The 17,699-nt window shown below is 36.9% G+C and overlaps 1 protein-coding gene across 6 annotated transcripts in view; it reads right to left on the bottom strand.

Annotated features, from left to right (window-relative positions):
• Positions 1 to 1,930: 1,930 nt before the first annotated feature.
• LOC121262581 (chloroplast envelope membrane protein) overlaps positions 1,931 to 17,699 on the bottom strand; it is a 33,602-nt gene continuing 17,833 nt past the window's right edge. Inside the window, exons 5-7 of one of the 6 annotated variants that reach the window (XR_005940131.1) lie at positions 15,012 to 15,048; positions 12,620 to 12,755; positions 1,931 to 2,339 (exon numbers count right to left, since the gene is read on the bottom strand). Coding sequence is in view for 3 of the 6 variants with exons in the window: in XM_041165110.1 (XP_041021044.1) it covers positions 2,271 to 2,339; positions 12,620 to 12,755; positions 14,951 to 15,048 (303 nt within the window). In the remaining 3 variants the exon portion in view is untranslated. Of the gene's footprint in view, positions 2,340 to 12,619; positions 12,756 to 14,950; positions 15,049 to 17,699 lie in introns of all 6 variants that reach the window. The other 5 variants (XM_041165110.1, XM_041165111.1, XM_041165112.1 and 2 more) reach the window with 5 other exon arrangements.

Here is a 17,699-nt window from a genome sequence, read left to right as displayed (position 1 = left end):
ATAGCTCAATAGTTTTATTAATCCAGCAGCCCTTACACTGCACACTCTTGCCAACATGGAATTTCTTTTTAAATCAAAACCGCAGATATCTCAGATCCTTTGCTTCTAGACACAAATCTCCCCCGTCCCCCTTCCCCCCGCCTCCCCCTCATCTCCCCCGAGCGTGTAATTTTTATTTTCAAAGTTAAATAAACGCATCCCACTGCATCTTCTCCCCAAGTCTCCCTGTCACCCTCCGTCAGCCCCTTTCTGGTACTATCGCAAGCTAAACTGTATTTGGTCCGGTTTTTCGATTTTAATATACTATATATATATAATAATATATTATAATATATAATACTATAGTGATAATATATTGTAATATATTATAATATATAGTGATATAGTAATATAGTACAACTATTAATACAATAAACTATAGTGATATAAGGTTTTAAAATTTAATATTATATTAATTAGTAATTTGTCATATAATACAAAACTATTTTATATATAATTATATATTTTGTATATAAATTATATACAATATAAAAAAATTATAATATATATATATGAGTCAGTCCAGTTCGGTCTGATCTGGTTTTTGAAAAAGAAAAACCTAAACAAGACCAATTTTGACTGGTTTTAAAAAAAATAAAACTAATACTGGACTGAATCCGGTTCGGTCCTACCTGATTTACCGGTTCACTGATTTTTTTTATACCCCTAGGTGGTTTAGGAGAACGGGGAGGCAAGAAGTATGTGAAGTTTTGTTTGAAACTGAACCGTGAGTTGGAAAAGTTAGACTGATGTGTGTTGTGAAAAATAAAACCGCCTTATGTATAGAAATTTTCTTCTAAAGCTTGGCACCACCATGCGTAGTTCGTTTATCTAACTGAAAAACTATTACATCGATTCATGGATTCACCAATTAAATGCCACTCTTTTGAGTTTCTTTATGCGGCAGCAGCCATCGAAACTCGAGGGTTTACCTTTTCACCCACCAAATCATTAAAAACACAATACTAAAAATGGAAAGAGAAGATCAAGCCTTTTCCTTAAATCCTTTTTTCCTAATGAAACCTAGTTCTGGGGTATCAAAATCAGAATGTCAAAATGAATATATTCAAGAATAAATGAATAGAAATTCTGAAAATCAAAGTAAACCCATTTCTAGAGAGAGAAAAGGAAAGAAAACTCAACGGTCACAAGTCCTCCGAGCCACAGGCCATGTGGACCTAGTGAGGGGGATGGATTAGGGTATACCAAAAGTGAGGGGTGGTTATTAAAATTTGCTTGCCCCACTTCATCATTCGATCCAATGTTCTTTTGTGATAATCAATAATGCATTAAATTAAAACAGAAATACAAGGGAGAGGGTAAACTAGAAAAGAAAAAGAGCAACGAAACATAGGTTCGGCCCCATATGTTCTTTTGCTAAGCCAAAGAGGGAACGGCCAAAAGCAGTTTGCATTGATCGAACACGTGGATCGTTTGGTCGGTAAAAGGATGCTGTAGTTGACTGTTATGGTGCATTATTACTTTCAAGAAAAAGTGTAATTCGAAGACGAGAAAGATTTTCCAAATTTACATTCTAAATTTAAGGGTTTTAAATAAGAAAAATTGATATGTAAAATTATTCTAAAAGTGTGATTCGTATACATGTTTTGACCAACAACGAGATAAACAAAGTGACACCCTCCACCTCCTTCTATTAATTCATCATTAACAGATTAAGCAAAGCGATGGAGAGATATGATAATGATATAAAAATATTAAACACATCCCTACGACCCCACACATCAAGTATCACAAACGAAGAAGATACCAGCTAACTTACAAACCAAAACCTCATAGACAGGCAACTTGCGTTCATGCTTGCTTGTTAAAACTCAATAGCCTTACAGCCCTATAACATTTCTCTCTTTTCTCCATGAGAGATGTCTAGAGATAAAATCCCCAAATCCCAGCTGCTTATATAAAAAAACAAAATAAGTTGTATTATGAACTGGGGAGTAATTTTGAGCAAAATTAAGACTCGCAATCACAATCTTTCACTGAATTACAATAATTTTCACGTGAATTCCAAGCGCTCAAAAGACAGTAGGCTTGCATCTAACTAAATTCAAGAAAGTTACATATTTCACGTCCTCACAAAAACAAATACCTGAGAGAAGAGCTGGCCATTTTTTACGACACACGAACCCAACACATAATAATAGGGTTGATGATACACTCTACCTTTGTTCTGAATTTCCTCAAATAGTCAGAGGGAACAGTAAACAAATCTGCTAGTGACGCTTCATTTCTCGGAATATATTTGCCACCTTGGGAGATAATCTTGGAAGGAATTTAAACAACTGTGCCACAAAAACAAGAAGAAAAGAAAGAAAGCCACATTATGCAATAGCATGGTTGTCAACGAATATATAGTTAAAAATTACGAATACACTTCCCCTAAAGGTTAATCTAAACACAATCAATTTTGTGAGATGCATCATCCATCATAAATCACAAACAACAGATGATTCGGAAAATGCATAATCACACCACAACATTACAGTGTTTTAGCTCTACTATTATTATCATTTACCAAAAAAGGCAAGTATACAAGGCATTTCCTGCCAACCAGCAACAAATTTATTGGGAATGGAGCATTTGGGAGGTTATAAATTAATAATCAACATATACAAAGTTGATAATCATTTCGCAAAACATTTCACAACAGGTGAACATAAAAGTGATTTTCAAAATATGTAATAAATGTGAATTAACTTTTATTTGATACTCGAAAGGCAGCCTTCAGCATTATTCAAGTTTACCAACATGGCAACAGTTTAATTGTACTGAACAGCCATAATTATCTAAGTTTACTCAAAATTCTTCTATTGGTTGGTCAGCACAGGGAAGGTAATAGAAGGTCAAGGAAGCCCATAAGGAGAATCAAGTCCAAGATTGGTATTACAACTACCTCGATCTTGCCAGTGGGCCAGCAAAAAGTAATATAGTCTGCTTGAATTTTTTTCAACCCTGTAGACTCAGCAGCAGAAAATAGTAAATATAGCAGCAGGGACATAACCATTGCGGCCACATCCCTTACTGTTGCAATCACTACTTTCCAAGTGATGTAAGATTGAATTGGAATAGAATTAGCATATACTTATTTCTTTCCATGTATAGAATTCTTTGTACAGTTTATATAATAAACAGAAATCTCAAGGCCAGACAATTGCGGCCAATTCATACACTTGACAAATCTCCGGATTTCGGGTCTTCTCTCCTTCATGGGTTGTGCTTGATGCACGAATCATGTCTTGGCTTCTTGGTTCAAAGGAGCCACATATTGTCACCAACTTGCGGCCCCATCGCTCCGCTCAATCCATGTGGAATTACTTGAAGAAGGTTTATCATCAAGATAATGATGCCCGTCGCTTTCAGTTAGAACATGCGATTGCCATGTTTTAACATGGTAGTCTTTCCAGTCAAGACTACTACTCGGCATTTCTGACTCTTTGGCATGAATATACTGATTTGGTTATAGCGGATGTTCATGTTGCTGCTCTTTCAACAATTCAGAATCTTCACGAGACTAGTCAGCGTGATCAGTTTCTTATAAAACTACGCCCTAAATATGAATATGTTAGATCCTCTCTACTGAACAGATCTCCTGTTCCCTTTCTTGATATTTGTTTTGGTGAGTTACTTCACGAAGAACAACGTCTTAGTACTCGAGCTATTCTGAACCAATCTCACGGCAGTTCAGAGACGACAATTGTGGCTTATGCTGCCCAAGGACGAGGACCACCTATGAATTATAAAAACTTGCAGTGTTTCTACTGCAAGGAATATGGGCATATTGCTGCCAATTTTTCTAAGAAATATTGCCTTATTGTAAGAAGAAGGGTCACATTATCAAAGAATGTCATATCCACCCCCAGAATCGTCAGGCCCAAGCATTTTAGACTTCTGTTATTGCCCCTCCAGCAGTGACTTCTGCAGCACATGGCTCTTCTTCAGGTGCTTCCTCTATCCCTGCACCTCCTGCAAAGAATTACTGCACACCAGAAATAGTACAACAGATGCTAATTTCGGCATTATCAGCAATGAGGTTCCAAGGTAATAATTCTACTAAACACTAGTACATGGACTTGGGGGCCTCTAATCACATGACGAATAATCCGACCGCTCCATGTCATGTTCGGCCATACGCTGGTCAATCTGCTATTCAGACTGCCAATGGCAGTTCTTTGCAATAGTTGCTGTCGTAGATACCTATTCTAAGTTCACTGATGTGTTTCTTGATCCTTAGCTTTCCACGAATCTTATTTTTGTTAGTCAATTAGTTGATAACAATTGTGCTGTTAATTTTTCTGGTGATGGTTGTGTTGTGTAGGACCAGGTAACGGGGAGCCGATTGCGAAGGGACCTAGAGTGGGGCGCTTGTTTCCACTACTTTTGCCTGTTCTAGCACTTTCTCCAGTTTCTTCTATTAAGTCTTTTGCTTGTAATAATGTTCCAAATGTTAGTATGGTGTGGCATCGTCGTTTAGGCCATCTCAATACTCAGATTTTATCTCATGTATTGCACTCTGGTTTACTTGGTAATAAAGAACGTTCTTCTTTATCTCGAGTGTGCTTCTTGCAAACTTGGTAAAAGCAAAACTCTTCCCTTCCCTTCCCTTTGCATGCTAGTAGAGCCTCCCACTACTTTGATCTTATCCATAGTGATGTTTGGGGACCTTCCTCGGTTAGTTCACATGAAAAGTTTAAATATTATGTGACTTTCATTGATGATCATAGCAGATTTATTTGGGTCTATTTTCTTTGCTCTAAATTTGAGGTTTTTCGTACTTTCATTGAGTTTTTAGCGTATGTTGACAATCAATTTTCTGCTTCTATTAAGACATTACACACAGGTTCCAGTGGTGAATATTTGTCTGCTGAGTTTCAGGCATTTTTGGCTTCTAAAGGTACTATTCAGCAACGTTCATGTCCCGCTACTCCACAATAGAATGAAGTATCCAAATGCAAAAATTGTTATCTCCTAGATGTGGTACGTACTCTCTTGTTAGAATTCTTTGTTCCATCCATGTTCTGGCTCGAGGCTCTGAAAACTGCTACTCACTTGATTAATCGTTTACCTTCCCAAGTCCTACACATGGAGTCTCCCTATTTCCGCTTGTTTGCTAAGCAACATAGTTACGATAATCTCCGTATCTTTGGTTGTGTATGTTTTGTTCATTTACCTCATCATGAGTGACGTAAATTATCTGCTCAATCTGTTTGATGTGCATTCTTGGGATATAATGTGTCAAAAGGGATTTGTTTGCTATGATCCTACATTACATCGTATACGCATTTCTAGAAATGTTATTTTTTTTTTAAAATCAACATATCTTTCTTGTGTCCTCTGTGCCCTCCTCTTCTACTGTGGTCCTCTCCTCCTTTGAGCAGTAGTTCTCGGATCTTCATCAAGTCAATTCTCGCTTTAAACCAGGTATTGTGTATACGAGACGCTCCCGCCCACAGTCTCTTCTGGTGGCTCACCCAAGATCTGATCCTACCATGCTCCAGATTCATTCAGTTGCAGCACCTCCAAAGCCTTTGGTACGTCGCTCTCCTAGAGTGTCTGTACCCCCGAATAGGTATGGGTTTCCTTTTTCCAGTTCTGGCAATTCTATTTCAGCTCTTACTGCTACATTGTCCAATTTTGATATTCCCACATTCTACCCACACGTTGTCAAGCACGACAGGCCAATCACACTTGGGACATTGAGCCTTGTCCTCCCACCATTGTTCCTCAGGGTTGCAAATGGGTTTACTTAGTCAAGGTTCGATCTGATGGAAGTTTGGATCATTACAAAGCTCAGCTTGTTGCGCTTGGAAATAATCAAGAGTATGGTGTCAATTATAAAGAGACCTTTGCTCCTGTGGCTAAGATGACTATTGTTCGTACGATTCTAGCTCTTACTGCTTCCAATGATTGGCCACTACATCAGATGGATGTCAAGAATGTTTTTTTTCATGGAGATCTTAAATAGTGTATTTATATGAAGCCACCCCCAGGATTGTTTCCCTCTCCGACTTCACATGTGTAAACTTCGAGGACCTGGTTTAATAAATTTCGAACCACTTTATTACAATTTTCATTCAAGCAGAGCAAGTATGACACTTCATTGTTTCTTCGAAAATCAGACATGGGTATTGTTGTTCTTTTGGTTTATGTTGATATTGTGATCTCTAGTTCCGATTCTACTTTACTTGTCCAACTCAAGACTCATCTCTCAGATTCCTTTCATATGAAAAATCTTGGGTCTCTCACATATTTTATTGGTCTTGAGGTGCATCGTAGTCCCTCTGATATTTCACTCAGTCAACGTAAGTATACTAGTGACTTGGTGGCTACAGCTGGCCTACCAGAGGCTACCTCTATTGATACTCCCATGGAATTAAATGTCAAGCTTCGCAAAGAGGAGGGTGACTTGTTGATCCTAGTTTATACCAGAAGTTGGTGGGTAGCCTTGTGTAACATACTAGTTTTGGTTTTAGGGTACATCAGTAAATTTCCTAGTAAGAGTTTTTCTATTATTATTATTATGATTATAGTTTTATCAGAATTGATATTTACTTTATATTTTTTTATATAATTACTTTTATGATGTTATTTAAAATTGCTAGAGTTTGTTTTTAATAATGATTTTCTATATAACATCAGATTTACGTTCACTAGGTTTGGTTTGAAATTTAAAGTTTATTTTCTCTATCTCCACCGAACCTTATCTATTGGTTTTAGCCTCTTAGTTAAACACTTTAAACCACCAACCCGTAGGTTTCATCCCACTTTCTGTCGAAGTTGAAATCCTAACCTTATTTTCAGCCTTATCCCTAGCTTAGTAAATTTAAATTCTAGTGGAAACCGACTCTGTTAGTGAGTAACGATTTCCACTCCGCACGTCTACACTCTCTATCACATGCACATCTCTACTCCTCTAAGATTTCTTTTTATTTCTCTATCTTTTACACTTATAAATATCACTTACCTCGTACGAGAGGAGTAACTCGTGAGCCACTCCAAATCATCTGCTTCTGAAATACCCAGAGTACCAAAACACTGCCGTTTAAGCCTTAGGTTCTTCCCAACCGCCGCCGACCACCATAGGACGTCGGAGCACCACCCGTGGAACCAGAAACTGCCGACCAGCTCAGCCCCAGCGCACCCACTCCCTTCCGGTAAGACATCGATCGCCGCTAGCCTTTGTTTTGGTTTCGGTAGTTCTCGGTTAGCACAGTTTCTCTCTCTAAACTCTTTTTCTCTCTCCCTCACTCGGTGCCGCACCACCATAGGAACTCCCAGTCGCGTCGCCGGTCACTCCCAGCCACCCGAAGCCGCCGTCGCACTCAGCCCTCTCTCGGTGAGTCTTCCTTCGCAGAACCCCTCTCTCTCAAACTCTTTGTTTCCCTCTTAAGCCCGTGTGTTTCGGGTTTTGGCAGAAACCCGTGAGCCTTTTGATGGGCCCTTGGGCCTTAGGCCCTTGTATGCGTGTAATAGCTTTTGTTGTAGGGCCAGGTTGTTTTTACAGAAACTATCCTAATTACTTAAAATGAACTTGTATTTTAATCTGTATTTGATTTTATTTTATTAGCAGTTTAATAAATTTTATTGGGCTTAATATCTTAAAAGTCAATTTTTCTTAAATAAATATATTAATCAAATACTATTTTTATAAAGATGTTTTGCGAGTATTTAGTTAATATTTCCTTTGTTGATTTAGTAGGATTTAATAAAATTATTATGTTAAGAATCTAATAAAATTATTATATTAAGAATTTAATAAAATTGTGATTTTAAGAATATTTAATAGAATTTATTAGGTTTCTTATAAGATTTAATAATTATGTTAAGAAATAAAACTTAGTTTAAGAATTTAAGTTTATGAATTTCTTAAAAATAGTTCGAGTATTCATCTAAGTTATAAATTAGTATTTTTAGTAATTTAGATACTAGAATTTATTGAATTGTTTAACACTATCTTTTAGATTGTAGATTTAATTAAGTAAGATATTAGTACGTGTTTCCAAACCAATTTAGTGATAGTTATTATTTCGTATAGGTCTCAAGTTACGAAGTGTTATTCAAGAAGACACGCAGCGAGGTAAGTAATTGATCATAAATTAGGATCATCACAGTTTAACTTATATATTAGTATTATTCAAGCCAGTTCATTGACAGCCATTATTTATGAACCACTCATGTCATATGCAAACATGTCATCTAGCATAGCATACGATCATGTCATTCCGCATCACGTTCAGATTCAGAAATTATAATTATGTATGTATCATGTCATGCATCTCATGTGTATAAAACACGTAAGCCATCTTAAGTTCAAGTGTAAGATAAGATAAGATCAGTTAATAAGATGGCCATTCAGATGCATGGTACCAATGCAGTTCAGTTTCAGGGTGGATGTGCAAGCCACAAACTCAGTCGTGGTCCACCATAGTATGCCAGAATACTATCAGCGGCTCCCCTTGCGGCTGCGGGATGTGGGGCCGGTGCACAACCTCGCACATAGGGTTAAGTGTGTTGGCCAGTAAGATAAAACAGATCAGTCAGATTAATCAGTCAGATCAGTCAGTTAATTCAGTTAAACAGTCATGCATAGCACAAGCATCAGCATGAATAGTCAGGATTTTTAAACTCTCAGCATGAAAGTTTTTTTATGAAAACCTTATATTTAGTATGTTTACGTTGTGATAGATTTCTTGCTGAGTCTTCGACTCATTTTTGTTTATTTTCATGTTTTAAATCACCCAGGTGGTGATGATGAATACGAGCAGGCAGGCCAGGAGTAGAAGGAGCATTAATTTATTTTTGTTCAGACTTTCTAAAATAAAACATGTTTTTATGACATGAGTTTCGTTCAGTTTATTTCATTTAATGTTTTTGGAAGACTTTTATTAGACCTTTTCTACAAAATAAATTGCTGATTTTATTTATGAAAATTGAGATCTCTTGCCGGATTTTATTTTTATGAAAAGTACGTGACACTCCTAGCCTACGGGAAGGGGTGTTACACCTTGTCTATCTCACCATTACTAGACCGGACATTTCGTTTGCTGTACAGCAAGTCATCCAGTTTCTTCAGACTCCTCGCCATCTTCATTTGGATGTTGTTCATAAGATCATACGCTATATTCAGGGCACTTCTGCCCGTGGCTTATTCTTTCTTGCAGGCAATTCTTTTCGCCTTGCTACTTATAGCGATGCTGATTGGGCTGGTTGTGCTAATACATGTTGCTCCATCACTGGCTGGTGCATGTTCTTAGGTGATGCATTGATCTTCTGGAAGAGTAAAAAGCAAGACAGAGTTTCTAAGTCATCTACAGAATCTAAGTACCGGGCGATGTTTCTTGGTTGTTCCGAAATTATTTGACTTCGAAGTTGCTTGTTGGGTTAGACTTCTCTGAGACATCCTATACCTTTACACGCCGATAATACAAGTGTTATTCAGATCACGGCCAATCCTGTCTATCATGAGCGCACAAAGCATATTGAAGTCGATTGTCACTCTATCCGTGAAGCCTTCGAAGCTTGTGTTATCACTCTTCCACATATTTCTACTGAACTACAAATTTCTGATATCTTCACCAAGGCTCTCATTCGCCATCGACATTGCTTCCTAAGTAGCAAATTGATGCTTGTTGATCAACCCGCATCAATTTGAGGGGGGCTATCAATGGACAACTTTGACAGCCCATATTCCTTTCCATATTTCTTTCCTTGATTTACTCTTATGTACAATTAGCATAATATTTCACAGATTGTATAGGGATAGAATTAACATATACTTATTTTTTTTCCATGTATAGAATTATTTGTACAGTTTATATAATAAACAGAAATCTCAAGGCCAGGCAATTGCAGCCAATTCATTCACTTTGACAATAGAATCCTGGAAAGTAATGAGCATGTGCATGCATGCATATAGGTAGACATAAGTGTGACAAAAATTCTAGGAAAAACTGCATTACAGGAATCAATCAATGCAATCATAGGGAAGAAATCAGTAGGTAAAATATGATAACAGGAAAAACATAAACTATGAATGGTATCATGGCAATGTACCTGGAATATGCCTATCTATATTGTTGGGGGTTAAAATGAATGCAACAGTAAGGCCCGCCGAAGAAAGCCCGCTATGATTGGAAGGAAGGGAGAAAGAGAGTTTGACAATGGACAAGGCTTGATCAAACATAAAGGAAGATGGGACATAAAGCTGGGGGATAAGACATAAGCAAGGGGAGGGACCTAAAGAGGAGAAAACACAACAGAGTGGGGTCTGATTGATTGGAGATGGGGAGGACTGCTGGAGAGGAGGGGAGAACCAGAAAGCTCCAAGGCAACTTTTGGAGAGTTGAGTGATTGTATAGAGCTGAGTGAGAATAGAGAGCTTGTATTCAACCATGTTTATAGTGAATTTTACACCCAAGACCCGTGGACATAGCATCGTAGGCCTTAGACCCGAACCACATAAATACTCATCTTCTTCATTTCTAGCCATTTGTCACTAAGCAAGCCATGAATGAACACCCCAAGTACACTACCACCAAGAACCACCACATGACAGCAGAGGGTCATCCGACTATACTGTTGAGGCCAAAAAATACATCAACATATACCATTAATAAAACTTTTGTTTACTGATTAAAAAAAAAAATATGACAGAGAAAAGGTGCTCAAGGAAGCATTGAGCTTTCTTGGTCCAAGCTAGTATGCACCACACAGACACTTATACTCCTTTGGAATTGGAGGTGTAGCGAAAGTTCTAGAAGGTATCATGAAAAGCATATTGAATAAATTATTTGAAAGGATAGGCTCACATAGATACTTTTAAGAGCTTGGGAGAAGGTCATCTACAATTTTCAGGGGCCAATGTTTATAATATTTTTAAAGATAGAGCGAGTATCAGCAAGAAGCTCAGGTACATGTCCATCTTCCCTCTAAATCCATCTCTCCAGCTTGCCTGCCCTTTTCTTTAATTTTAAAAGTTTCGAAGCCAAGACAAGGCATAATTATCATGATCAACAAAAACTTATTTTTTTTTTATTGGTAAAATGGTATGATCAACAAAAACTTATTTCAAAATAAAAATGATTTCAACAGGAAATCCTTGACAATCGTTAGTGATTGACTGAAGGTAAATAAGCATATACAGACATTTTTGGCTGAGTGAAACTGTCACAATTTCTCGAGCATGAGATCAAGATGAACAAACTACAACCTAGCATAGAGAAGTTCCTCATCCTCAATTCTGCAAAATGCAAAATACTTTTTTCTTCCAAGTAGAATCATTCTCAATTCTGCAAAATGCAAAATACTTTTTTCTTCCAAGTAGAAAAATATAAAATCCTAATCATTCCCATCCAAATGTTCTTGTACGTGGTAAATTTGAGCAAATCATCCCTGATTAGTGCATTCACTGAATACTAAATTCAAATTGGCTCCATGACAAATAAAAAGAAGAAAAAGCACCCTAAAAACAAAGCTTTTTTAGGACACCTTCAAGAATCCTGCATGAGGATGAGGACTCCTGAAAACTGTGCAAACAAAACATATCTTTTATCCAATTAAACCCCCTAACCCATGTAATGCACCTACATCACATCAAGCTTTCACCGATGGCATGTGGCCCCGAGAAATTATTTGCAGAACCTTAGACCTAGGAGAAGCATATCCCCAAGATTGAGGCCCTAACCACTTGACACAATCCCTAGAGGTTGGTTAGGTAGAATCTTATACTCTCTTCTATTAAAGGCATCTCCACTTAAATTTATAAATGTAGAGCATATTATATGTAATACACGAGAACTACAAAAAGGTCCTTTATAAACTTCATGTCCTAAATTGATTTTGTTCAGTTCATATTTACTATCTTCGTATATTTGTTATTTCATATGTGATATTCTTCTTCTCTAGAATAGTTGAATTTCAGTTAGGCGCACTTCCTGAAGCTGTCCTTGAGGCTACTCACACCTACCTCTTTAGCTTAGAACTCCAGCATAGTCTCTGCTTCATGGAATTTTGTCATCCCAATATACATTCTTAGTCCTTGATTGCCCTGCTCATAATAGAATCCACTCCATGGCATAGATTTTCACTGATAATATGTTGTCTGGTAAATTTCGTAAACTGACGAATTGAGATGTTTGTAAATATGCATCTGTTCAAATCTATTTAGTTGGACATGGAAGTTTAGGTGTACAATTACACTTGTATTGTCAGAGGTCAGTCATGCGATAAACTCCCTTCTAATGAGTTTCCCATTTCAGTTTTTTTTTTCTCGTTTTTAAGTTTCCTGTTTCACTTGCATGCTCCACGGAGACACATTTAATTCAGCACCCTCTACAATATCACCAGCTTGGCATGTCAGATATGCTAATGCAGACACAAGCAAAAACAGATAGAAAGGAACTGTATTTAATTTTTTAATAAGATAAGAGTTCAATCCTATTACAATGCTGTGGAGCATGGCGACAAGGAATGAACAATATGCTGGGAAGTTAAAGTGACACTTTTGCATGGCCAGACTTAACATGAAAAATAAATTTGTATAAAAATAATCAAGTCCAGAAGATACCCAAAGTTTCACGCATGCATCAATGATAACTGGAACTAGGCAGATAAATATGGTTATGGCAGACTGATCAACCTCAAGTCCATAGTGTTCAACAATTATCTCCAACAAAGTCTGCCATCCAGATTCAGAATGATACCTGCACTTCAATAATCTCATGTTAAGAGTTAAAAAGTTGTGAAACAGAAAATCAGTCACACTACATTATCCAATTTATTAAAATTAAATGAGTAATGATACACTTGCAACCATTTTACAGATCTCTTTATAACTCTATTTTAAAAGGAGGACAATTATGTAAAATTTAAAATTTAAATAAAAAAACTTTAGTATTTTTAATGAAGTGACACTATCAAAGTTCTTGTTTGTAAAATTGTAGAAATATCATTATTCAAATAAATTAAGGAATCTGCAAGTGACGTAGGGTGGATTTCGTAAACTGCCCTCCCTTTTGGCGCTTCCTTTAATCAAAGTCCAAATGCGATGAGGTAATCGAAAAAATAGAGCGAAGGTTGGCTAATTGAAAGAGAATGTATTTGTCTAGAGCCAGAAGGGTTACGATGATAAGAAGCACTCTATCCAACTTCTCGCCCACCGTTTTGAAAAGCTGCAACGACACTTTATTTTTGGTTTGGGGGGGGGGGGGGGGGGGGGGGGGGGGGGGTTGGATGAAATGGCCTACGGTATGCACTCCAACCAATTAGAAAAGGGAGCTCTATGGAGGACAGCCACTGATGCAAAACTTGGGGAGACTTGGGTGGATGGGTTTTGAATGAGGTAAGTGGATCACCTGGGGTGGGCTATGGAAGCACATAAGAGGATGGGGAACTCTATCTAGACACATTCAGTTTGAGGTGGGTAGTGGGGACTGAATCAAATTCTGGCATGACCTTTGGTTGGCGACAGGACCTTCAAGGAAGCCTATCTAGGAATATATGGAATTGCAAGGCCGTAGGAAGCTTCAATTGCAGATACCTGTCCAGTGGATTTCCTCAATGGAACGTTACATTCTTCAGAGCTGCACAAGATTGGGAGATGAATGCATTCACTGAGTTTTACAATTTTGTCTACTCCTTTAGGGTGGGGCGGGAGAGTTAGACAAGATTGTTTGAAGCCATTTGAATAAAGGAAAGTTCACTGGCAGCTTGTTCTACAATTCTCACTATGCACGACACAAGTCCATTCCCATGGAAGAGTATCCCCCTTTAAAGCAACTTTCTTTGTATGGACAACCTCCTTGGGAAAGATCCTCACCATAGATAACCTAATGAAACACCAGATAATAATAATGGATTGGTATTACATGTGCAAGAAAAGCGGGGAGACGGTGGATCAATTACTTCTTCATTTATAAATTAAGCCATAACCAAGAAAAGCCTAGGCTCGAAAGGAGAGAGAAGAAGCATCTTACTCATAAGCTACTAGCACGAAAATCTTGGCAACTACGCTCACCTTACTAGCTAGCATAACAAGAGAAGTACTCACCAATGGAAGTACTTAGCCTACTGAGCATATCAATAATAGAGCTGTTAAACGGTATAAAATATTATGTTATGTAAATCTCTCATCCTTCCCTTGCCTTTGAGCTTGCTCAGGTGGAGTAGGGGATTGAGGGGCCTTGGTAAAGCATCCATATTCATCGCGAGGTTGCTACGTCTCTGTGGTACATTTCTTTGCCAGAGTTGGACTAGCTTGGCTGATGTCAATAAGGGTAGTTGAGTTCTCAGCAAGTTGGAGAGGATTAAGTGGTAATTCGCAAGTTTCAGCAACATAGAAGATGGTGTCTTCGGAGAGAGGAATGCAAGATGGTTTGAAAGATTGTGAGCAGTCAATGGAAGAGCTTTGAACTTTCTTTTTTAACATTTTATTCCATCGGTCAACTGTAATAGATTTCAATGGTTTGAATATCCACGACTTCCTTGTATCTCTAGGCCATCGTGACTAGGTGTTACTATTGTGTCTTGTGTACTTGGGCTATACCTATTTCTATCAATTAAATTTGTTTACTGATAAAAAAAAATGTAGGAAAGATTAAAAACAAATGACAAGAGTGAATAGCCATGAGGAAACAGCTTTAATCTGATACAGCTAAAACATTTTGACCTGCCTCAATCTTAATGCATTTAACAGCAAGAAATAAATAATGAAAGGAAAAGTTTTCCATGGCAAATGAATCTACACAGAAAGAAGTGAAATTATCAACTCCACACAAGTGGTGGTTAGCATCAAATAGCACCACATTTAATTTCATCACTGCATGTATTCATTCTACTAATCAACACAATGGACAAGACATACCAATGATTGCATTATATAAAGAGCCTAATTTATTACCCTAAAAAAATATCTGTGATAAGTATAATTAAGAATGCCTTCCCAGTATCTGAAATATTACTTATTATTTTGTAACCTGTGAATTTCAACAAAGCTACCTGCAAAAGTGAGAGAAGAAATAAAAGAGTTGATAATTAGTAAGAGAAAATGCATGAAGCTCAAATGCAGTTCAAGATATCATTTATTGGATAGGTATTTAAGCAGATAAGAAACGAGAAAACAAATCTTCATGCTCTAATGGCAAAAGGTAACATCCAGTCACATCCAGTCAGCGTCCACATAAAGAACCTTAATGGGAATCCCCTGACATTGCAAATAGTATAAAATTTTTACCATTCACATTAGTGTTCAGATACTGCTCATAGAGAAAGCAGTATACTTCATTCATTCCTTTTTTTAAAGGAAAATGAATTCATTCTTGCTTTTCATATATATTCATGAGTAAACTTATGTCTATAGAAATAAAGGGGATGTAATGTGAATGCTCTTAGAAAAAGTTTCATTTTTTTTTTTTTTTTTTCCGGTTTAAACACATTAACATCATCAGATATATATATATATATATATATATATATATATATGAGGCGGCAGTAACAACTGTAAAAGCTGTAGGAGGAATGTCAAGTGAGTTGCCAATTACAATAGGTTTACAAGAAGGATCAACTCTGAGTCCCAATATATTTGCATTGTTTATGGATGCCGGATGCCCTTGTGGCATGTTGTTCATGGATGATATTATATTTAATGATGAAACTAGAACACTATGGAGATCCACTTTAGAATCTAAGGAATTCAAGTTAAGCACGACTATTATTCACAGAAGTTGGGAGATATAGAGAATTTTATGATAGAGTTGGAGTGGGGTAGATGAAATGGAGAGGTGCATCTAGGGTATTGTGAGATATCATGGAATTGCAATAAATCCAGCTATGCGGATGAATCAGAAAGATGGCCAATCAACAAACTGAGTGCGGTAGAGATGAGGATGTATGGAAACACTAAGAAAAACAAGATAAGGAATGCTAAAAATTGAGAAAAAAGAAAAAATGGGAAACACTCATTTGAAACTGTTTGGACATATTGATCCCTACACAGGCATACATAGGTGTGAACGCATAATTCTGTTAATGTGAAAGGAATCAAATGGGGGGAAAAGGAGAAAAAATAGCATGGGTAGTAGTTATGAGGAAAGGCACAGCTGTTAAAGAGATAGATGGGGACCTCTAGATGGGGCTCAGTGGTGTAAGATAATCCATTTAATTGAACCGAAATAGCATGGATTAAGCCTTAGCTGAGTTGATTTGAGCATTGGATTCTTTTTTATTGTTGGAATCACTTTGAGAAAGACTTTACAATGGTTATGCTTGTTGAAGCATCAAAGCTTGATCAGGCAAGAGGTAAACTTAAGACAGCCAATAGAAATTCATCGGTGAGATTAAGAAACCTATTACAAACAATAAATCTGTAATAATATCCAAAAACCTAGATGAAGTTATAAGAAAAAAAAAGTACTAATCTACCTATACCCAGGGAGAATTGCACGCCATATATTTACTAGACAGATAAATTGGCAGAAAACCCACGAAAAAATGAGAGAAATAACACACACATGGTAAAAAAAGAGTTGGTAACATACAGATAGCATTCCAGTAAAAGTCAAAGACATCTATCTCTTTTCATCAGATGGTAAAAATAATTTCAGTAAGAATGAAATAAATGTGAAAAATAAAAAAGAAAACCAATTGTGCTTACTTCTCTCTAAATCACTTTTACCTCAGACTTTGGAGAACCAAAGGTGTCAGTGAATGTTTGGCTGGTTATCTCTTTTAATGAAAATTAAAACAATATAATTAAGGTAACGAAGTTCAAGGATTAGAAGTCAATGGCAAGTTTATGTACTAAGTTAGTAAAAAGCCAGTGGTAGTTTTTTCACGAGTGAATGAAAAAAAGCCAGTGTTTGTTAATGTGGTGTTAAAAGTATGGGACATTTTTAAATGAAAAAATGTCAAGGAAATGGTTTATAAACAACCAGCCTTTTGATCTTATACATTTAGTATCTTCTGACAATTTCTGAAACAAAGAAAGCCAAATTCTTTGGTCACGTTTCTTTCATGCTCAAGCTTAAAAACCTAGCACCTTACCATTAAGATGCATGCCATTTTTTTTTTCCTATACCCTCAAACCAACAAAATTTATATTGAAGAATTGAAGCATCTGCGCAAAGGATATCAAATGTCTGCTGTATTTTTTGTTGAAAAGAGATGAGCCCAGCTGCCCAGGAAACCATTAATGTAGCTACTAGTTAGCTTCTTCTCAGAGCAAGATGAATAAGAATAGGGTTCTTAACAATGTTGTGAGCGGCAAATCTAGGCACAAGTTAGCCACTCACATTGGCAAGGATGATGGGTGATCTTTTAAAGCTCTTCCATATAGGCAAAGCTTGTGTTGTGCATTTTCGATTTCTTAAAGCAACTGGCCCATTTCAGTCACTCAATCATTTTCATTTTGCTGTTCACTTAGCTTGATCTATGATATAAGCGATCCCATTTACACCATTTTCATGTTCATAGACCTTCAGAGGCCGAAAAACTAACTCAGGTTTTTTTTAAACAGACAAATTTTGGATGGTACAGCCGATAGAAGTCTAAAAAAAAGATTATGTCATCTAGAGTATCTCAGGGAAAAGTATTCACTAAAGTTCTATGGGCGTGTAAGAAAGTTGGGGTAGATAATATTCCTACAGTTCCAG

This window comes from Juglans microcarpa x Juglans regia, chromosome 4S (assembly GCF_004785595.1).
Source record: "Juglans microcarpa x Juglans regia isolate MS1-56 chromosome 4S, Jm3101_v1.0, whole genome shotgun sequence".
Classification (NCBI taxonomy): Eukaryota; Viridiplantae; Streptophyta; class Magnoliopsida; order Fagales; family Juglandaceae; genus Juglans; species Juglans microcarpa x Juglans regia.
Note: the sequence above shows the minus strand (reverse complement) of the source record. Positions and strands in the feature narration are given on the sequence as shown.